General features: G+C 45.0%; 1 protein-coding gene across 1 annotated transcript in view; it reads right to left on the bottom strand.

The window, feature by feature from the left end:
- Positions 1-4832: 4832 nt before the first annotated feature.
- The window catches only part of bmp2k (BMP2 inducible kinase), a gene marked incomplete at its 5' end in the record, with an annotated part of 47690 nt that continues 29167 nt past the window's right edge, over positions 4833-23355 (bottom strand). The window contains 12 exons of the mRNA XM_080004067.1: positions 4833-5287; positions 6653-6810; positions 7023-7243; positions 11443-11568; positions 12356-12600; positions 12793-12941; positions 13119-13198; positions 13480-13583; positions 15067-15199; positions 18076-18157; positions 19820-19941; positions 22436-22578. Coding sequence (XP_079860193.1) covers positions 5175-5287; positions 6653-6810; positions 7023-7243; positions 11443-11568; positions 12356-12600; positions 12793-12941; positions 13119-13198; positions 13480-13583; positions 15067-15199; positions 18076-18157; positions 19820-19941; positions 22436-22578 — 1676 coding nt within the window. The 3' untranslated portion in view covers positions 4833-5174. The remainder of the gene's footprint in view (positions 5288-6652; positions 6811-7022; positions 7244-11442; positions 11569-12355; positions 12601-12792; positions 12942-13118; positions 13199-13479; positions 13584-15066; positions 15200-18075; positions 18158-19819; positions 19942-22435; positions 22579-23355) is intronic.

The raw sequence follows: 23355 nt of genomic DNA, 5'->3' as shown, positions 1-23355 counted from the left end.
CAGAAGAGAACCTCTCCGCTCGTACGGTTCAGGGCCCGGGACGCCGCCACAAAGGACGCCAATAAAACAGGTCGAGTTTTTAACAATCATAGGTTGGTTTTTTGGGTTGTTTTTTTTACGTAAATCTACTTAAATTGAAAGATTTAAGACGTCACATCCTTCAGATCTCATTTCCATCATGTTGAACCAGGACAGCTTTATTATATATAGATATAGTATTATATATATATATATATACATATATAGTACATACAACTCAGGCTTCTTCATAGTTGCAGACATCATTAGCACTTGATTAAAAAAAACAAATCCACACGACTCGTCTGTTCCTTTGCTTCCACGTGGTGCGTTGGGATGTTTACGTCTCATTAGCGGCTGGAGCGGCTCCAACGTTCCCCCGAACCGTCGATCTGCGTCGGTGGAACCTCTCCAACGGGATGCGGAGCAGGAGCTCACGCCGCGGGGGTAAAAATGGAATTCTGAAAAAACACCCGACGCTGCGGTACGCGCAGCAAATGACGGGTGGAGGTTGGAACCCCTTCGGCAGGGGTGGGGGGGCGGTCCTCCGGTCACACCGGGTGCCACCCGAGGAGCGCGTCGCCGCAGGCTGCGCTGCCTCTTCGGGGGCAGGAAGTGTTTAGTGACGAATGGCGGCGCACACTTCTGGAACGCTGGGATCTAGAGGCCAGGGCGGAGCAGACGGTGACGGAGGAACGACGTGGTTGTTCCGTCACGTCTTCACCGGCTCCTGGAGGCAGAACCTTCAGTTAAAAGGCGGCATGTCAGGTTCATAGCTTCATCTCGGTCTGTTGGAGGAGGTTGCTGGTTCAAATCCAACCTGGAGAGCGACATTTTGGTTTCAAACTCAGTTCCTCGAGGTCACTGGCAATGTTGTCTATGTATTGTGTTTAATATTCTAAAAACATTAAGTTGACTGTGGATAAAAATCATTATTTAACGCTTAAATAAAAAATAAATGTGGCCGGTGGTTGGAGGCCTCCAAATACTCAACTAAGTAATAAAAGAAAACAGAATATGTGAACATAATATTTTACTCCATTTATAAATAATTCCCTTCCACTGTTTTTAGTCGGCTTCTTGTCGTGGCTGAATGTGATGGAGGAGCAGATGACGGAGCAGCTCCACGCTGCCACCTACAGCCTGAGCAGCAGGTTGACGCTGCTCACCGGGCGACGCAGGAATCAGCTGCTGAGGTTTTAACGAACGACACCGTGAAGCTTCACATAAAACCCGAGGAACCTCATAAAAACTGTCTGGTCTGAGGAGACACCGTCAGCCTCCTACAATTAGGGCTATATGCAAAAAGAAGACTCTGTATTAACGTTATATTTGAAAGCATTAATCTACTGTGTTGCTTCAGTTGACCGTGCCGCTGCGAGAACGTAATGAAACAAACGCAGTGGAACCAAACCTGCACAGTTCCACTTTTATATTTTATTATATTCATCTACAAACTAGTGACAGGTTTCATGTGAGGTCAGGAGTTCAGACGGTGTGTGTGTGTGTGTCCTACTGCCGGCATCACAGTTCAACTGAATTATTTTTAAGTAGAAATATATATCTCTTATTCCATTGTACATATGTATTTGGTTATGAACCACAAGGTTCTATGAAGGTAAAAGTAAGAGTTTAGGAACTGGAGGTAAATATGATCCGATCGCTGTTGTTAATTCTTTATGAACACTGACCTTCAGACGGTGAGGACCAGCTCCTCCACCGTGACGGAGAGAGTCCTCCATTTTCATCAATATCTCGGCAAAAATATTTCATTTGTCAACGTGATTAACATTTATAAATGAATGAATGAATATTATTTCCTCCGGTGTTGACGTCGCAGACAGCCATGGAAACAGAAACATGTTGCTCATCGCGCACCGCGGCAGCACCGACGCAGAGAGCCGTGACAAAGAACCAACCCAGTGTTTTTGACTTTTAAATGTTTCATTTTATTTATCAGTAACATTCTATCAAGACTTACATTCACACTCACAGTTTGATACAAGAGCACGTGGACAACACCTGCAGCAGAAAACAAACATGGAAACATCTGACAACTCATCAGGAGGCGGAGCAACGTCAGGATTTAGTTGGAGGCTGGAGGGGAAACCACACCCCGGAAAAAAAAGATCGAAACAACCAAAACATTGCAAGTGTCAATAACAACAACAACAACAGAGTATTTAGGATGTCAACGTCTTGTACTTGTTTTTTCGGGTTATAAAGTGCAATAAAATGGCTCTGACGTCCCTTTGAACTCCACCAGCGCTCGCATGAACAAGATGTTTCTGCTATGGCTGTCTGATCAGATCAACACGAGACAACGCAAACAAAGAGAAACAACAACTATTCAAAAGTCTGCAAAGTTCAGCTTCAATGAAGTAAAAAAACAAAATAAAAAGAAAAACGCAAAAGGTCACATTCAGGCAGGGAGGGATGAAGGTGATGAAGGTGAAGATTCACTCCTTCATAACTTACCTGGGGAAAGAATCAGAGTCTGCGGCAGAAAACACAGTTTTCATGTTTGTTTGTGAGATGAAGGATGTTTAATCAGCGGCAGCGGCCTGGGGGGCAGGGTGCGGCCTGGGCGCGGCCTGGGGGGCAGGGCGCGGCCTGGGGGGCAGAGCGCGGCCTGGGGGGCAGGGTGCGGCCTGGGCGCGGCCTGGGGGGCAGGGCGCGGCCTGGGGGGCAGAGCGCGGCCTGGGGGGCAGGGTGCGGCCTGGGCGCGGCCTGGGGGGCAGGGCGCGGCCTGGGGGGCAGGGCGCGGCCTGGGGGGCAGGGCGCGGCCTGGGGGGCAGGACGCGGCCTGGGGGGCAGGGCGCGCGCGGCCTGGGGGGCAGGGCGCGGCCTGGGGGGCAGGACGCGGCCTGGGGGGCAGGGCGCGCGCGGCCTGGGGGGCAGGGCGCGGCCTGGTGCCACCTTCTGCTTCCGCTAAACTTTGCGACGATGAAAATAAAAAAACGCTCGGTTTGACGCGGCGACGCCACGATGGGCAAACAAAACGACTGATGAACAGCTTGTAGCTCCTCAGCTGAAGGACGGTGCAATGATCCATTCTAACAAATCATCCCCAATGATGTGACATAAACTCCTGTAAGACGTTCAAACGACAAAAAGTCAAAATGATTGGGCCCAAAAAAAAAAAAAAAAAAAAACCCATGACAGCTTTGACCTTTTCTCAACCAAGGACCTTCTGGAATAAGACAAAACTCCAGCTCCAGCTCCAGCTCCAGCTCCAGGGCGGTGGCGGTGGCGGTGGCAGCAGAACGTCTGAACCGGGACGTCCAGACCCTCGGGGCCAACGCCCGTTTCTCTTTTGGTCTTTTATCGATAGGTTTTTGTTTTTGGCTGTTTATCCTTGGAGCTTCCCACTAAAAATGTAAAATAAGGACGACGACGTTTCAAACAGATGCTCGTCTACGTTGACGACACCGTCACTGAATCCAACGGGTGGTGGTGTTTGAGGAGCAGGAGGAAGGAGGCGTGAAGCTTATTGCTGCTAAGAGATAACTGCACTTTAACATTCACCGTTTAAAGGCAAAGTTATGATCTGAGGTGGAGAAAGAAAAGCTTCTTCCTGTTCAGAGAGACCTCCACCCGGACCCGTCTCACTGCCACTTCCTGTACGGACCGACAGCGCCTTGGTCCGTGGTACCGCCTGAGGAGCTGGACGGGGAATAGAACCCCCAACCCCGAGGGGAGCGGTGCCCTGCCAGGCCCACGGACCTGGACGGGGAGTGGAACCCCCAACCCTCACTATGTTAGAACGATGTTGGGCCCATGAGCCTGGACAGGGAATAGAACCCCCAACCCCAAGGGTAGTGGTGCCATGTCCAGGCCCATGGAACTGGACAGGAAGTGGAACCCCCAACCCTCACTACGTCAGTACTATGTTAGGACCTAAACAGGGAGTAGAACCGCCAACCCTGAGGGTGCTAGCACCACGCTGGGCCCAGTAGCCCCACCCTGGGACTGAGGGCGTGTCCAGACCCGCAGCTCGTTTGCTTTGTTCCGATTCGGGGAATAATGTTGCACTTGGGACTTTGGTTCGATTCCCGCTCGCATGTCAACGCTTCCAAGGGACCGGCTTGTAAACAAGCTTGTAAACAAACGCCCCCCCCCCCACGCAAACTGTTCTGTGATTGGTCACAAGTTTACTGGAAGTTGCCGAGGATTTGAGACGGCGTGGCAGCGAGCAGGGCGTGGCCACTCCCCCATCTCCCGTGTGTGTGCGCGCGTGTGGAATGCACGTCTCCTCAATCCCAAACTTCTCTTATTTGACGTATTTCCATTTAAATTGTGGAGGCTTCTCCCCTCCTGTGTGCTGTGACTGGGCTCTGGTTGTTCAGCGTCTCCCGGCGTCCGCACGGCGCCGCGTCCCGTTAGCGGTGAACGTTCCCTTTATATAGATTATTTATTTCAACAGGTATTACGTCGTTTTTTTAACTACTTTTAAAGCCCAAAGTTGCGTATTACAAGTGGACTCGGGTAACTGTGGTGCGTACCTGCTGTTGAGAACTTTGACATAATTCAAACACGTTTGACTCATAATATAAAATGATCATAACTACATATTATAAGAAATAATAGCCAGAAAATAAGGACATTAAAAATCTAGATATCAATAATCTGGTGGAGCACGTGACACATTGCAGTGCGCACCCGGGACCCGCCTCCATACAGCACCGCTCCGTGGGGACCTGGCTCCCCAGGGACCTGGCTCCCCAGGCCTCCCTGGAGAGCCAGGTCGCCTCGGAGGCCTGGGGAGCCAGGTCGCCTCACAGCAGAACACGTTGTGATTGCTGTGTTCCAACATGACCAAACCAACCCACCTCGGGGGGTAAACGCTCCAGGAATTGGAACAAATGCTCCAAACGAGCCAGGTGGGAACACACCCCAAGCGGCTTTGGAGTGAATGAGTGACTAATTCACTTGAACCCTTTAAGAGGTCATCAGGGTAATGACATGGATGAGTTTGAGCGACTTCTCTGCAGCTACGACAACAATTAAACGCAGAAAACTTAAAACCAAACGGGACTGAGTGGTCATTGGTTGGAAGCCCACGGTGGGACTGGGGTTCATGGGGTTCAGGGGGTTCATGGGGTTCAGGGGGGTCTGGCTCCACAGTGTTGGGTCCACATGGTTCAGAGGCTCCTCTAGGACTTGCCTGCGCTGGCTGCAAACAGCACCGAGCCGAACAGATCCTCCGCCGGGGGGAGGAGCTTAGCGCCCGGGGGGGCCGTGGCTTGCTCGGCGTCCACGGGCTTCTCTGCAAACAAAACAAATAATCAATAAATAAATAAATACAACGGGGACAGTGGTTTACAGTGGTGCAAAGTAACAAAGTACAGCAAATATCAATGTGTTCATCTTCCTTGTTTTTTTATTTTGTATTGAGTAAAATAGTCATTTTGTGTCATGGCATTATTGTACAGTATAAAATATTATATTGCATGAATTACAGTTTATTTTAGTATACGGTATATAATTGTATAATGTACATATTGTATGTAATATTTTATTGTAGTAAGTAATAATAGTTTATTGTATGTAATGCACCGTCTATATTAGTATAGTGTATATAATACTATATTGTACTTTATATAATATTGTACAGCAGCATGGCTTTAGTGACGCCACAATGTGGTGGAGGAGCTGTGCCCCCTGGTGCTCAAAGCCATAATATATAACACGCAATATAATATACATAATATGTATATTACTTATAAATGTATAAGTATGTCTTAATCTCTTGGACACAGTTACACATTTATTATTGACCGTAGGTCTTAAAATAATGTTAAAATGTTTTATTATATTTTATTAAATTATCTTCCATATTATTATTGTATACATATGTTAATTTATCATATTACATTATTTAAGATTGTAAGGATTTGTAATTAGCGGCCATGTGTCCATTTCCTGGAAGAATTACAGTTCTTCAGACAAATGATAAAAATAGATTCAAATCATATTTCCATGATGACGCCACATCATATAAGAGCAAAGAGGTTTTAACCTGCTGCTCATTAGACCAATCAATGAGCAACTGGCATGCAGCCACCCTAGCCCAATCACCAGATCCAGGTCAGGTGTGGCCACTCAAACCATCCCATCCACACAGGGTGTACAGGAGTATGAAAGGTGTATAAGGGGAGAATAGGAGGTGTATAGAAGGAGTATAGAAAGTGTATAAAAGGAGCACAGCAGGTGTACAGAAGGAGTACAAAATGAGTATAGAAGGCGTATTGAAAGTATTGTATAAAAGGTGTATTGAATGAGTATAAAAGGAGTATAAAAGGTGTATAGAAGGAGTACATAAAGTGTATAGTATAAAAGGAGCATAGGAGTATAGAATAAAAGGAGTATAGAAGGAGTATAAAGTGTACAGTAAAAAATGAGTATAGAAGGAGTACATAAAGTGTATAGTATAAAAGGAGTATATAAAGTGTATAGTCTAAAAGGAGCATAGAAGGAGTATATAAAGTGTATAGTATACAGGAAGTATATAAAGTGTATAGTATACAGGAAGTATATAAAGTGTATAGTATACAGGAAGTATATAAAGTGTATAGTATACAGGGAGTATATAAAGTGTATACAGAGCAGGTGTAGTAGGAGCAGCACTAACTTGCTCTGAGCAGGTCGAACTCGCGGTCCAGCAGCTCCTCCTCCGTCAGTTTGGAGAAGTTGTCTTCTCCGAAGGGGTTCCAGGTGGACATGTCAGGGGGGTGGCTGACCAGGCCAGCGGCGGGTGGGGTCACACCGTCCAGGGTGTACAGGGGCTTCCTAACATACAACACACGTTGCCGTGGTAATCAGATCACTCAGCCACAATTCCTCACAAAAAAACTATACGTCGGTTCTGAGATGGCACGGCTTCCCTTCAATTGAACAATCAATTCATTAAAGTAAGAAACAAAGAGACAAAGTACAAGTACTCTACTGTAGTATCACACGGTACCTTCAGTTATTCTACTATAGTCATCGGCTGGTGTTACCTGGCATTGGTGTACGCGGTCTCCACGGGGGACGGAGCCCCCACCTGGCAGCACCCGGCTGCAGCCGCCGGGGGGTTGTAGGAGCCCAGGGGCGTCTGGAACTCCAGGGGGGAGGTGAGGTACAGCTGCTGGGGCTGAGGGTGGTGGAGCTGGGGTTGATTGTGGTGGTGCTGCTGCTGCTGCTGCTGCTGCTGGAGGAAGGCCTGCTGGTACTGGTGCAGCTGCAGGAGGAAGGGACAGCCTCATAAGCAGCTCAACACAGTCCTTAATGTCAGAACGTGAACTGTTAATACACAGAGGAAACGAGAAAGAAGGGCAGGAAGGAAGACCAGGTCAGCAGGTCAGCACAGGGCCTGTTTGTGTATTTTGTGACAGTGAAATCCAAGACTCCATTGAAATAAGAAAGATTATTTGCGGAGGAACTCTTATTCTTACACTATTTTTTATTTTTTTATTCTATTTTATATGAATGCATTATGCTCGTTGGTTTGCTTGTCGCTATCTGATGGCTTATTTTAAGGTACCTATTATGCTCCGTTTTAACAAGTTCATATAGGTCTGATGTCCCCCCGGGTTATCCGGGTTTTTTAAACCCAGGTAAAGCCGCCAATTTAAGGCGATGGACGCCTTTCCCATTGCCAGGAGAAATGCAGTTTCTGGTGCGTCACGTTCGACGTCACAAACACGTTGGAAAAGGGGCGCGTCATGTTCCAGTGTGATCGGTAACAAAACAGAGCAGACAGCAACTTAAACGAACAACGACATCAAACTGTAAAACTTGGAAGTCATTTGAGACGTTCAAAAGAATCGGATCGTTCGTGAACAACCCAACACCACAGCAGAGGCAGTGTGGAGTATCCACGCGCACCGCTCCTTCAGCGACCGGGGGCGGAGTTGCTCCTCCAGTTCGGCAACCGGCTCGGGGCGGTGCTGGAGTGGGGCGTGAGGTTCTCCCCTGTGCTCCCTACGGAGCGGTCCCCACACTCACATTTCATGGTCCCCCATGCGGATTTAGGATTCTAAATGGGATATGAAATGATGGAATGATACACGGATATTCCTGCCAATCGAAGCCCCAACACCCGTTGGAACTCCAACGGGCGAGGCATCGCGCTGGTAAAGTGGCCAAAATGAAAGGGTCGACCCGGGTGTCCTGTTTACATCAGAGCCCATCGGAGGCGGAGCCGATCAAAACCTGCGTCTATTGCAGGGTCATTTGACCTGTGACTGAAACCCTGGTTTTGCCGTTCCCACTGGTGATGAATGCCAGTGTCATCAGATGATGTGTTCTAGCCATTCTAACACGCCTCTACACCATCCTGTTCCAAAACGGGCGGTTTTATGTGGGTGGAGCCACCCTCTTCGGGCCACTAGTCCTGTGAGCCAATGGTGTTTGAACTTCACTTCCAGGTTCAGTTGTATTTAGTCCGTAAACTTTCACTGATTTAACCTCATCATGACACCAAAGTCTGTTTCTGAAGTGAGGTGAGAAATAATGGACCCAGTTGCTGAATCTTCACTCATTAGATCCACGAGGCCTCATTTAAAAGTTTGTTCCCACTTTTAAGGCAGAAATGCAGAAACCTGAGATGAACTAAACCTGTTTTTTGGATTTTATGTATTCACCACCTTGTACAACAGGACGCATCTTTTTAAGGACATCTGGTTCCATCCAAACCATGAAGGACCTCGTCTGTTATTTACGAACGTTGGACTTCCTCCACACTCCTGCAACGCATTCACCATCCGACGCTCGGTGAGTCAGAGCCACCCTTCCATCCTCAATGACTGGCACACTGCTACATATACAGTATGTAAATATCTGTAATTATAAACTATAGATACAGGAACCTAAACAATAAATTACCGGTTCGGACTTCAACTTCAGTCACAGTTGCATATTCTTTGACGTCTCTGCTTATCCTGGGCAGCGGGCTACCCCAACAATTACAAAAAAAAAAAAAACGTATCATTGACAAATACAATTGAAACCTTTAACAAAACTGTAAATAAGTTATCGTTGCTCATGGCATCATCACCTGAGGATCGCGTGAACAACTTCAACTCCAAAACACACAACATCATTGATAACATTGCACCTGCTAGAAAACAAAAAGCCCCCTGGAGAAATGAAGCGGTTGCTAGGCAGCTTAAGAGTTCTCCAGGAAAATGACTGCTGCCATGTCTCACTTTGTCCCCTTAGACAGAAACAAAAAACCAGACAGTATTGTTGGTCCTCCACCTGCTGCCCGGACCCTCCCCTACAACCTTTTTCAACTGTTTTTAACTCCACATGAGGTGTTGGAAATAACTACTGTCCTCAACTAGGTATATTTCCTGCAGCACTTCAAACAGCTGTGATTAAACCACCCCTGAAGAAGAACCTTCTTGATGCAAGTCATTGCCAACAAAAAAGGCCATTTCCAACCTGCCCTTCCTCAGGAAAACACCTGAAAAAACGGTTTGTTTTCAGCTGAACAACTACCCAACATCAAACAGCCTTTTAGACATTCGTCAAGCGGTTTTGCGTCACTGGATCCAGTCGTAAGACTAAGTGTAGGAGTGGAAAACAGTCCAAAACATATTGCCTGTTTGTGACCTCACACAGTTGACCTGCAGCTCCAGAGCAACGGGTCCCAATCGTGTCCCTTTTATTTTAGTCCCAAAGGGGAAAAATCAAGTTGATGAAAAGTCTCTGACGTGCAGTGTTGTTGGGAACTTCCACACAGAGTGATTTCCTTCCACAGAGACACCGTGAGGCAGGACTCTGGACTACAGGAAGTAGACAGTGACCTGACAGGAAGTAGACAGCGACCTGACAGGAAGTAGAAAGAGACCTGACAGGAAGTAGACAGCGACCTGACAGGAAGTAGACAGACCCCTTCTCATTTTTAGGATAAAGTCACAACATGCAACAAGTGGATCCGTGTATTAGTAACTCAGTGTCACCAGGACTCTGAAAACTTGCGTCATCGCATCAGTCGATGCTGCGTTCATTGGAAACTTGGAAAACTGTAACTGGTTTTAGAGGTATTGCTGATGTAAAGAGAAACAGCACAAACTGATGCTACGTTCCATGAGAACTCAAAGATTTGCTATTGGTGTCGATAATGGACCCCGTGTATTGCTGCCTGCAGCTATATTCATCATTATTATTGTTTATTTCTTTAGGTTAATTGTGTATTGACACATTTTTCTTTTTTGAGGGGGGGTTATTTAAATTGCAAAATTGTTCTGGTTTATTTGATAGATATTTTAAGAGTTATTGCATATTTTATTGTTCTTTTAGTAGGTCTATTGTATGTTGACTTTTTTTGGTTTATTCTATATTGTCAAATTTTCTCTGTTTTATCCCATTTCTTCATCATTATCGTCCCTTGTTTTTGATGAGAGCTGCGGTAACCCTCCAATTTCCCTGCAGGGATGAATAAAGTATCTAAAGTATTATAACATCTTATCAATGTTTTAATGGGATAAAAATCTCTACAAAATAAAACGTAGTCCGTCCATTGCGCACAGCGCCTTTCAAATCCTTTCATGGAGTTGGAACCGCTGTAGACCATGAGAAGTGAGACGGGAGGTGTGTGGAGCCTTTTCTTTGTAACAGCGCCGCGCGTCGCCGTGTGTTCGATCCCCCGGCCGCGGCGGCGGCAGCAGATTGCGTCTGAAGACAAGCAGATGGTGAGCATTGTGTGGGAAAGGCTAAAAATGCCGGCGCTCCACCACCGGGTATCCCGAGGCCCAGCGTTCAAAATGTTTTGCTTCAGAAGGTTCGTAAATACGAGCGTAGCAGAGATTTGGACCCAGTGAGTAGGAAGTCTGAGCATCTGCTTCCAAGACGCTCTGGCACCTCCGTGCCGCTTGGACGTACCAGACGAGGAGCCAGTGCTTGGAACACAAGTCTAGGGGCCAATTTTAGGCCGCTCTGACGTTAATAAATTTGCGTCTCTGCAGCCAGCACGCCGCTCCCCGCTGCGCTTCCATGTGTTTTAGAAGTTTTTTTTAGGCGTTTATTTTTGCTTCTTTTGGCTGAAATAAATCCCTGAAAACATCTTGGGATTTAAAGTTGCAAGGCCCCTGAAAAAAAAATTAAAAATCTGCTTTGGTTCGAACATGAATGGCAACAAGCAGCATTTCAAGACCTTGTTCCACCGAGCGCTGGACCTGTTCATATTTTGGGGAACGCCTTAAACCACATGGAGCCGTTAGCGTTTGTGTTTTAACAATATGCTATTTATTGATTTATTTATTTTAAACAGGGCTTATTATTTTTCATTCTATAGATTGTTCCTGAATATTGACTCCTTCTACCTCTTTTCTATTATTGTTGTTTGCTGTTCCGTGAGAAGGACGTGAAAATGTTTCCTTAAATGTGATTCATAAAGTGTTTTATGATGGTGAATATTGCTGTAATTATTACCATTGCTGCGTACTGGGCCTGGGCAACCTGCTGCTGGTATATGGGCTGCTGCATCATCAGCTGCTGCTGCTGCTGCTGCTGCTGCTGCTGCTGCATCAGAGCATGCCGCTGCATAGCCTGTTGGTACTAGACAGGGGTGAGGTCAAGGGGTCAGAGGTCAAGGCTCTATGCAGAAACTCGTCTGACACTGTGGTAATGAGTGGTAATGTCCTTATTAAAAAGTAAGTTTCATGATACATGGTTCATAGCACACCTCCCTGGACATGTTACGGTTTGGAAACCTACCACTCTGCTGCAGCTTCTCACTCATTCATTGCAGTCCAACGGAGCAAACAGACTTTAAAAACATTAAATTACAAGTCCAACATGTCAGCGTATTTTTTTTTTTTTTTTTTTTAACATTGAAAGCACATTTTATTTAAAACTACTTCTTACCATTGCAATCACAGTACATCCAGAGCACAAGCTTGGCTGCAGTAGACAAAGCTTCCTGTTTCTTGTCTCTTACATGCAGGAGCATGTAGGCAAAAGAGCCTGATAAAAGGCACAGTTTGCAGCTCTTTTTTCCTCCTTAGGGTAGAACATTAAACTGTGATTATATTGCGAGCTTCCCATGCTTAAAAAAAGAGAGGCAACTTTCAAGGTTTAATTGTTTGTTCCATGGGACACAGTGAGAAGCTGCAGCAGAGTGGTCAGCATGGAGGTCCACCAGTTTCCTCCACGGGTGGAGGTCATCAACACGTTAGAGTTAGTTGAGGTAATTTATTGCACCTCAGCAAGGTTGGCCTCATGATACAATGTTATGTAGATCAACTGCAAAAATCCTACTTTGATGCATTTAAAAAAGTCAAATTAAGACCGAATACTTTTTCAAGGCACTGCATACATGTCTCTACAGTTGGGGAGGACCAACCTGGAGGTACTGGAGCTGCTGGGCGTTGCTGTGCTGCATGGCTTGTTGGTGTTGCTGTTGTTGATAGTGTTGTTGTTGTTGTTGATGGTGGTGCTGTTGTTGTTGCTGCTGCTGCTGCTGCTGCTGCTGCTGGATGTGCTGCAGCCGCAGGTCTCCAGGCTGGATCTGCTGCAGGACGCGGTGCTGCTGGCTGGCCGGCTGAGCCAGGGCCTGCAGGGTCGGCTGGGTGGAGCCGGGAGTGGGGGCTGCAGGGACACAGGAAGTCAAAGACCGATTGGTACTGCCATCAAAATAAAAGTATTGGCATTTGTGTGTTTTAGAAACAAGTGGGTGTGAAACATTTAATCTCTACAGGAAATGAAAATAGTGACATTTTCCCCAAAATCACAGTACAGACCCAAGGTTTGTTGTATGTGAGGCCGACACTAAACATCTACCTTTCTGTCCATTGCTGACAGGCGCTGAAGGCGTGGCCATCTTGACGGGGGTGACAGTGTTGGCGAGAGGCAGCACGTTGCTGTTCGTCGCCTTCGGCCGCTGTCTGGGAGCGATGGAGGTTTCCGTGGGACCTGCAGAGTCTGTGATTCTAAAAGCAGTAAAACATGCTCAGTTTGAGGGAAAAAAATGATTTGCCCTTTCGGGCAGACACCAGGCACATTCCACTTTGAAGGGAGAGGACAGGTTTGGATGTGACAGTCCAGAGGGAGGACAGGTATGGATGTGACACCAGATGGAGGACAGGTTAGGTTTGGATTACTGTTACCTGGCTTTCGTAATGCTTCTCTTGGCAGCGACCTCGCTGGCGGTTAGTGGTTCTGGGAGCGACGTGGGGAGAGTGGAGTTCTGTGGAGGATTAACACCACCTTAGTATCATCACTGACCAGACACTCAGGGTTACACAGTGCAGCTTTAGAGAGATACTGCGCCTTTACAACCAAAATGCTGCTTAGCCTCATCATGAATATGTTAAAATGATAACATTTGGGATGAGATTGTGGAAGGTGTATTCCACAGGAGCTTGGCTAGTCCACCCCCTCGGCCTTGCATTATGCTAACAGAGTTAGCACGTAGCCCCGGAGCATCCACCCCTTTTAAAAGGTGATGACCAGAGATAAAGTACTTACAAAGAGGTTTGGCACGGGGCAGTCTCTCCCAGCAAGCCTGAAGGAAAAGTAGGACACCTGGTAGATGTCGGGCCTCGTCTCCTGGTCTGGCTCGAGCATATATCCTGCAGGCAGGGGGAAACAAGCGACACAGAGGAAACGTCAGGGATGGGCCGCAGTGCATTGTGGGTAAAACTGGGGGTTTCTTTGGTGTCACTTCACATCCTTGACCACTGGGTGGAGACATCAGCAAAACAATGAGCGGCCCACACGGAACCGATGACGGAAGCAGGACCCTCCCTGCTGCTTACTGCTATAGATTTTTTGAAAATTAAATCCTTATTTATTTTTAATAACCTTGAAGCATCATTTTTCACCTCTCGACGTCCCATCTAGAGGTTCACCAGATGAAGAGGTGGAACCGGACAGAGAGTCAAACGGCACGCCCTTTCACAACAAAATCAGTCAAAATGTTCACGTTGAAATGAAGGATGACTAAATTACTTTTAAAAGGTCTAATCTTTGTTAAACTGAATTGAAGCTGTTATAAGGATGAGCAGAAACCCTGTTATTAGAGTTTCCGTTTTAACGGGTCCAAGCCTGAAACGTTGAGGACGGCAGCAGCGACGGTGCGACTCCTCTGTTCATTTAAAGAAAACATCTTGTCTTGATCATCGTAAAGTGATTCTTTTTGGGAAACGCTGGATGCCGTGTGCGTGGAGGCATTGTTCGGTGAAAAAGTAGACAGAACAACACTCAACACTCAAATATGAAATATAAATAAACCTCTTGAATCTCAAATGGTGATATGTAGGACAGACCTTAGATATCATGACTCTCCAAGATTCAAGATTTTTATTCGTCACATACATATACATACTTTCATACATATATGCAGTGAAATGTAATGCAACGCACCCGGTGATAGCACACTATGTCCTAGAAAAAATAAAAATAAAAAAATTTCTTTCTAATAGACCGACTAACTGACTCCTAAAACGTAATACAGTAAGTTGAATACTTATAGAATAAAATAAAAATATATAGAATAAAATACAATAAAAATAAAATGAGATAAAATGGAATAGATAGAGGGAATATGCCTATGTATATACAGATATGTATATAGGTCCATTGAAAGACTATCAACCAAGATGGCGCCTAAGAGAAGAGACTTCTCTATTTGAGTAAACAATGATTTCACATCATCACATTTAACACTTTAAAATAATTAACGGAATTTTAGATAACAATATTGTGGTTTGAAAAATAAAACAAGAAAACAATCAAACGGGTCCTTTTTGACCCATCATAATCATTCTCAGGTCGAATATGATCCTTAAAACAGCAACTGATTCATAGTAAACTGAACAGCACGTTTGCAGCCACTACTTCCACTCAAGAGCACTTTATTATTCTTTACTATTTCTTTCTTCCTTTCACACACACACACACACACACCCACCCCCACCCCCACACACACCAGACTGATGGAGCTCCTGAGTTCCTGCCACACCCACTGGTGACCTCTCAGGTCTGATAAACAGCAGTGAAACTTCCATCCTTGGACTTGGAGACAAGCAGACGGCAGCAGGAACATGTACTCACTGATTAAGCAGTGCAACTTCAAGGAGAATTTGGAGTTGTCTGGAATGATGAAGGTCCCGTCACAGATGGCCACTTGACTCTCCCCAAACGGGAGTGAGAAGAAGCAGAGCTTGTACAACAAGCATCCCAGCGCCTGCGGAGGAAGGACAATCACTCGGTCACAAAGCGTCCTGCTACGCCCCATAAAACAACCTGTGTTTATAAGCACCATCAGGTTCTGGACAACCAGGATCAGGAATAGTGTGTTGAGCAGGGTTTCTCAAGGTGGGGCCCGGGGTCCATTCCTTGCGGAGGTTCCAGGGGCTCGCCGGCAACATGATTAATAGTTCAACTTCACCGTCAGAAACATGTTCAAACCAGTGATGACTGTTTGGATTCTAGTTTCACTGTTCTCTCCCTGAGTAGACTCTAAATCCGGTCTAATACAACTCAGATTGGATCTGTGGTATGATGAGGATCAAACTGAGGGTCCTCAGAATCACTGATTTAGTGCATGTTCGTAGCAGCTGCACCTTCCGGGCCATAGTTAAACAATAAAACAAAAACATTCAGTTCAGCCGATTCACATAAGGTAATGAAACTGTCTGGTAACCTCCCGTTGTGCTGTCATTCGCTGGTTTGGTTTGACACTGAATGTCTGCATGAGAGCTATATATATGGATTTTTTTCTGCTTGACAATAAACCTTTAAATGCTTTCCAGAGCAGAGCCTTCGAAGGGCCTCAACGTAGGATAGAAGTTGATCATAAATAAATAAGAAAGTGTCTTCTGCCCTCACTACGGCTTATGTGCAGCGAGCTAAACACAAAAAGTACCCAAAACAGGAGCTGATTTAAGGTGTTTTTAATGGAAGAGGAAACGGTGAAAAGATTCTACATCCTCAAGGACAATAATGAGGAGGATGGAAGGAGACGCCACGACGCTGCCTTCCCCAAACGTAGCGTTAGTCCCACGTCACAGCCTTACGACGTCACAACGGCAGTGATGTCACAGTGCAATTAGGAGAGAAGGAACCCTCCCCGTCTGGCATCTAAGGTATGACACCACCAGGAACCTTCTGAGGTATCACACCACCAGGAACCTCCTAAGATATGACACCACCAGGAACCTTCTAAGGTATCAGACCACCAGGAACCTTCTAGGATATCGAACTACCAGGAAACAAAGCCCTAAGAAGTAAGTGGGGCATAGAGTGGATGGCTTTCTTCACAGTTCCTTCATGGTGTCATTGGACAGATGGAGCACGACCTGCGAGACAGGTCTAAGGAACAGCTGATCCTCACTTCAATCTTCCTTACCGTCCCACCATCACTGGGAAAAGTTTTTGTAACGAGGCCAAGAGGTCAGTCATTCCTCTCGGCTTGTTTGTCCCGCAGTGGGACAATATACCCTTTCTGCATGTTGGTCCTTTGTCCCTGCAGCTGGTAGTCTGTCAGCTCCTGTCTCTGGTTCTTTTAGGGCGTTTATCTCGCTGCAGAGCGACGTACGCATACGCGACGTGTTGGCAGAAGCCAGTGAAACAATGATTTAAAGTAAATCGCACGGAAGAACGACTGCTAAATAGGCTTTCGGAGTTGCACTGAAAGAAGAGACTGTCAGTGGAATAATCCCCTTTTAAAACGGCCAATCCAAACCCGGGGGCGGGGGGGGGGGTGATGGAGACATCCCTCCACCTACAGCACAGACACGCTGAGGCTACACATTTTACAAGTGGTAATCCCTGAGATTATTTTGTTTATTCTGCTGCTACTTTTTAAGAGACAGCCATTCAATGTATTAGCGTTCTGCATGTGCTCCTCTCCTCCAACCAAGGAAGTAGAAAGCATTCGCAAAGACATGACGTCATCTAATAAACTGCTCCGTTCCAAATAAACTTCATACATAAAATGGATTTATCATTTGCGGTGGATTAAAGAGTTATAAAAGCAAATGTTTTGTACACGGTGGCTCCAGTTGTTATGAACGGGGCTTCGGCAGCGATCTGCCCACCGAGCTGAACATTTCTTAAGGACTTCATGTAATTGGTGTGATGGGCTGTGGAGCATGGTGCTGAAGCGCCCCAAAGCTGCATCCAGACAACATGGCCGCCGCCGCTGCAATGAAGGAGGATCAGTCTGATGAAAGAGACTCTGGAATTAGCCTCCATGTTTGAAGACTCCTTAATCTCTCGTTGCTCCATTTACTTAATCATCATTTTCTTATTGGACCCGTGTCTTTTAGTCTACCGTCACTTAATTTTCACTTTTTACATTTCTGCTGTTTGTTTGAAATGTTTTTTATTTAATTTTGTCCATTATTAACCGTAAAGCTCTATTATTAATTTGTTTGTTTGTATAGAGTGTTTCCACTCCTAGCCTGACAGAACATCTGAGCGAGCGTTCCCAAAATGCATCCTTCACTGCCTTTTTTAAAAGTGTGACAGTGACATTAGTGACGCTCTTCACAGAAGAGGAAGTGAGAACACAGGAAGCGGGTGGTGTTGTACTGTGAGTGGAGCCGCCTCCTGCGATTCACACCCACCAGTGCCCATGTGTCTCCATGTAGCCTACCACAAGAATCTGCTGGGAGAGCGGTTCATTACAGAGGAAATATAATGTTTTAAATGCAGGCAACTTAAATTAGAACTCAAGTTGTGTTTCTAGAAGATATAAATAAATCATATATAAAGAAAATGCTTATTCAGCAATGGTTCTGTGGCACAAACAAACACTCAGAGAGCGGCAAGTGAAGGAAGGAACCAGACGGACTGGACTGACGGCAGAAACAGCCAAACCACCTCTGTGGGAACACCACACACACACACACACACACACACACACACACACACACACACACACACACACACACACACACACACACACACACACACACACACACACACACACACACACACACACACACACACACTTATGCGGGAGGTAACCAGTAAAAAGTCACAAAAACACACAGTCAGGGTGTGTACAAATCTCCCTAAATTCACACACACTCACCAACCCACACACTCACTCACCCACACATCAGCCTTAGTGGTGATGGATTTCCCGGCGTACAGGTTGATCATCTCTGGAGCTCGGTATGACAGCGTGGTGTATCTGGAAGAAAAGAGTCCAGTGTTAAAACGTTATAAAAAGTTAGGACATGTTGAAATATGTCCCAATAAGAAAAGAGAACAAAGGGTTTAAAACCCAAGAAAAACAAAGGGTATATTGTAACAGTGAAACCAGTCAAGTCAAGATGAAAGATTCCAGTTAACAAGCAGTGTGTGTGAGACACATACATACATATGTACACGCACGTACGTACACCACGTACGTACACCACGTTGTATATTGGCAATTTCTTCATAATTATATTTATTTCATTGTTTATTATAGATTTTCTTTTAGGTTGATTGTATATTGCCAGCCTTTTCAAAATGTTTGTTTGTTGTATGTTGCCAGTTTTTTGACATTCATTTCTTAGGTTTCATGCATATTATAAATTTTTCTCTATTTTATTCTATTACTTTATCATTATTCCTGATGTGATGTGAACTGCTCAAACGGCGCAATTTCTCTCCGGGGATGAATAAAGCAGGTCTATAAAACAAACCAGTCGCCAGCAATGTTTACCCTCACTGTAAATCTGCACCTACAGCCCTCCCTCCCTCCCTCCATCCATCCCTCTGCGAGCTAGCCAGCATGCTACTGCAGCGCCTACTTCACACCATTTCTGGCGTGACTGTGACCATGTTCACACTCCTTTAGGATTCAGATTTGTAAATCTGTGTCAGGTAAAGCAAACAGTTCCCATGTCCAGCTGCCGTCATCGCTTCAAACCCTTTATTGCCACAGTGATGAGGCCATAACCTGCAGCTCGTCATCACTGTAAACGTGGGAAAGCAAACAGGTCCGAGCAAAGAACTTCTCCGATTTAGAGACATATTTCCATCATCGCTGACAGAGCTCGTTTGGACGTTGATTCAATCTGATGTGGATGAGACGTCTCACCATGCGATTCTATATCCATAACTTGACATTTTACACATAATGACAACTGCTGCTTGGTTTTCAGTTCCACCATCTGAGGTGCATTACAAAAATAAACCATGGAACAAATTCAGTCCAATGCAGAATTTAGACTTCAATTCCAAATGAAATTTAAATTCATTTGTGTTTAATTTAATTCATTTGTATGTTTAACTGAAGTGGAAACCGGTTGCAAATGTCCACTACAGCTTGTATCACAGTGTATAAAAACCGTCCCTCCGTCAGGTGTTGATACCATGTTCAGAGGAGACACCAACTGTGTGGAAAACTCGGCGGGTACGTGATCTTAGAAAACACAGTAAAACACCCAGCGTAACAACCCCCCGTTATTTTATTAAACTGAACGTGTCTCGTAAGCTGAGAATGTTTACATTACTCTGATTCTGACTCATTCAATTTGTGTTTCAACTGATTTGATGTCATTTTATTGCATTTATTTTACTCCCAACCGCCATATGTACAAGTACTTACTTACTTTACTTAAGTACATTCTGCAAGTACCTGTACTTATTTAAGTCATTCAGTTTTTGGAAACTTGAGACTTTTACTACATTTCAAATGAAATATATATACTTTTTACTATTTATTCTACAACATTTTGAACATATATAGGATTTATATTTATATGTAACTATTAAAAATAATTTTATTATTAAGTTTGGTTTTCTTGAAAGTCGTTTATAAATCAAAGTTTTTATTTTATTTGTGTGTCTGACTTGTACTCACTTCTTGATCTCGTCCTCCACGGCCGTCACTCCGTCCTTGTGTGGCTGCAGCACCTTGTGGGTGGCGCTGCCGAAGTCGCACAGGACGTAGTTCCCCTGGTCGTTTAGCAGGATGTTCTCCACCTGGGGGAAGGGGCCCAATTTAATACTTTTTAGGAGAATTTAAGGCTGATTTGGGGAGTCTCCCACTATCTAGGTGCAGTATGGAGGTCACAAAAAAGACAAATCCAGAGCATTGAAGGAAAAAGCGAAGCCATTTTAAAGCTAAAACAAAGAATCACAAATAAGGCTTTTAAAACAATAAATGAAAGACTCGTTAAGTTATTTTCAGAGTGGGTGTCGTCAGTGAAGGACAAGCTCCACCGCTGCCTCTGACTGGACCTGGAGAGACGGAGCAATCTCTGTGAAGGACGGATGCAACCTCATTCCGCAAATTAACCAATCAGTGGCCGTCTCTCATGTAGTGGGGTCAGCGGGAGCTTGAGGGTTTTAGAACATCACCAATGAGGATTGTGATGCAGAAGAACTGGACAAAATCAAATGTATGAATACCTAAATCCAGATAAAATGTTTATGCACAAATGAACACCTGGTAAACGCACATTTAAGACTATTTTGTGACTTCAGGTAACACTGTTACTTTTATACCTTAAAACAACAGCTCCAGAATCACTCTGATGGTACACTGACTTGTAATACGGAGAATGGCAGCTCTTTCATTCCCAGTTCCTGTTCTTGCACAATGTAACTTCTGTGTTCGGGTCCGAAAACACAGGAAAAGAGTGTTACACTTTACGGCACTAGGTCACTTTCTTGATGTCCCGGCTCCGGAAATTAGATTATATCCATTATATTAAAAAGAAAACGATAAATGATAATGTCAAAATGTCCGGTAATCGGGCTCGTACTCGCCTTGACAGTTCAGGAGACCCTGAACTCTGACAGCTGGGTGATATCTCAATAAAACACTGATATTGTGAAATGAGACTAGCACCAGGTTCTGGTATAATGGTATATGGTTTTGTCTTAAAGGAGCGTTACAGTAAAGTAATGCATTGTTCTGAACTTCATAGATGGTTGTAGCTTCTAATCAATATATTATAATATCCACAATACTAATGCTTGGTTCTAGTGTAACGAAATCTCAAAGCACCAATAGGCATCCCCAAAATATCGTAAAATTATGGATAAGGACAGTTAAGAATATTGTGATTATATCAATATCTCCTAGTACTGCAATGGTCTTGTGATTTTTTTGGGGAGTTTTAACTATAAAAAGGCCACGTCTGGTTCCTCTTTCTGCGTAAAGGGTGAAATGTCGACATCGTCTCGATCGAATTTCAACAGATTCAGCAAAAATTGCAGTAAAAAACAACACAATAGTGTAAATTCACTTTTGATGTTGTGGTGATTAACAAATTGCCCACCACTATTATTTTCTGTATTTATCGTGTGTGTGTGTGTGTGTGTGTGTGTGTGTGTGTGTGTGTGTGTGTGTGTGTGATTATCAGGAAGAAGGAGCCAGGAAAGTGGAAGTGAAAACTGAAGGCTCATGTGTTTTTTTGTTTTGTTTTTGCTGAGAGATTCCAAACACATTAAACTGCTTTTCCCTACAACAGAAACTAAAACTTTGAGCTTTTTTACTCTCACATTATTTCGCCCTTAGTCACCAGGATGGTGGTGAACGGGACACCATGGAGAAAGGGCAGCTTGAGCGCAGAAGATACGGACACAGAGCAACACATCAGGAGGCTGATATATAGGGTTCAAGGGGAAAAGGGAAATGGCGGAGAACCAAGAGGGCAAACGGCAAGAACAGGGCAGAGAGAAGAGGGAGGATGTCGACAGAGGAAACCACCGTCAGGGTGTGGGGGTCAGAGGTCAAGAGGAAACCGAGGGAACCAGGAGATGAAGAGGAGTCCAGCGAACAGGAGATGAGGCAGCGCCAGGAGGAAACTGGGGAAGGCGGAAAAACACTTCTGTGCATGGAATCCCTTTGGCTTTACTTTCCAGCCCCTGCACGATTATCTCATGACTACACATGCTTGGTGCAGCAGTGGCCTTGGGAGGGAATTGGCAAAACTTGTGCAATTCAAAGAAAGAAATGAAGCTTTCTTTACTAGTACCAATAAAGACGGAGTCCACAGACACCAAAAAGTGATTGTGAGTCAAGGCTCTCTGTAGGGAGGGACGCCAGCTGAAGCCGTTTGGGTCAACTACACTTCTGTGTGCCCCCCCCACCCCCAATTATCATCACGAGGGATTTTGACATCACCTCCAAGTGTTATTGTACATTCTATTACTGTGACTTGTGCTTTGTCTTTTAATTTTTCATTATTGGATTGCATCCATTACTGTACGCCTCTTGTATTAGTGATGCTGCAGTAGTGTAACTGGTACTTACCGTAGACTAACTGGTTCTTGTCCATACTGGGCTGACTAGTTCACTGTGTACATAGATAGTGTACACGTGTTATTATTTATCTCTTTTTAATTTCTATATCTTGCCTGACTGCACTGTTTCCTGCTGCTGTGGACGCCACAATTCCACCCCCGGGATTATAAAAGAGTTATTCTTCCATTCATTTCACTCTGGCATGGAGGGCCCGTGCCTCACCTTGAGGTCCCGGTGGATGATGGGGGTCTTGCACTGGTGCAGGCGAGCCACGGCCTCGCAAGTGTCGCAGAAGATGTTGAGGACCTCGGCCTCGGTGAAGCCCACGTTGAGCCGCTGGTTCATCTGCTTCACCACCTGGCCGGCTGCAGGGGACACACAGGGGAGGATGAAGGACGGCTGCCCAGACGTTTTGGGATAAAAATGACTCCAGAGGAGGGCAGACCTAAAACAACTTAAACCTCAAAACCAGGCTTCAACATTTCTTTGGATTGTTGAGCAACGATGTTTCATTTTGCAGCATTTTTTCAGGTGCAATTTGGGAACCTTTACACGTTTTATTTACAGTAAAATTGCAGAAATTGGGGATGTTTTTTAGAGCCTTATATCATCGCTTCCTATGATAATACACATTTTGCATTTCATTGGTTTCAGTAAAAAGTCTGTAAATAAACTTTCTATTCAGCAGACAATATGCACCAAATAAAATTAGTAGTGTATGATGATGCACTGACTGGTCTTCTTGGGGAACATTGCTTTGAACATTTAATGTGGAAAAGTTGCGGAAATTTAGCAAAATTCCAAGCTCTTGCAATGGGGGGGGGGGGGGTGCCATTTTTCATTTGGGATTTTTATTACCAAACAGATGTTTCTCGGCACATTTCCTCTTCGTGCACCATTTCCAACTGTGCATTTTTCCTGAGTAACTGTTGGCACAACAATTTCCTTTGGGACAAATTCAGTTTTATCTCATCTTAACTAACAGAGCGACTCTGCTTGCGTCAAGGCAATATAACCACCGTTGTTTATAAGGTACCTGTGATAAAGGTCTTAAAGGGGACCGACTACGCAAAACTCACTTTTTCAGTGCTTGTGCACATACATTTGGGTCTCGGATGGTTCTACTACCAAAACAAACAAAA

The sequence above is a fragment of the Zeus faber genome (genome assembly GCF_960531495.2).
Source record: "Zeus faber genome assembly, chromosome: 7".
In the NCBI taxonomy this organism is placed as follows: Eukaryota; Metazoa; Chordata; class Actinopteri; order Zeiformes; family Zeidae; genus Zeus; species Zeus faber.
The sequence above is the reverse complement of the archived record's forward strand: the minus strand, read 5'-3'. Positions and strand labels throughout refer to the sequence as shown.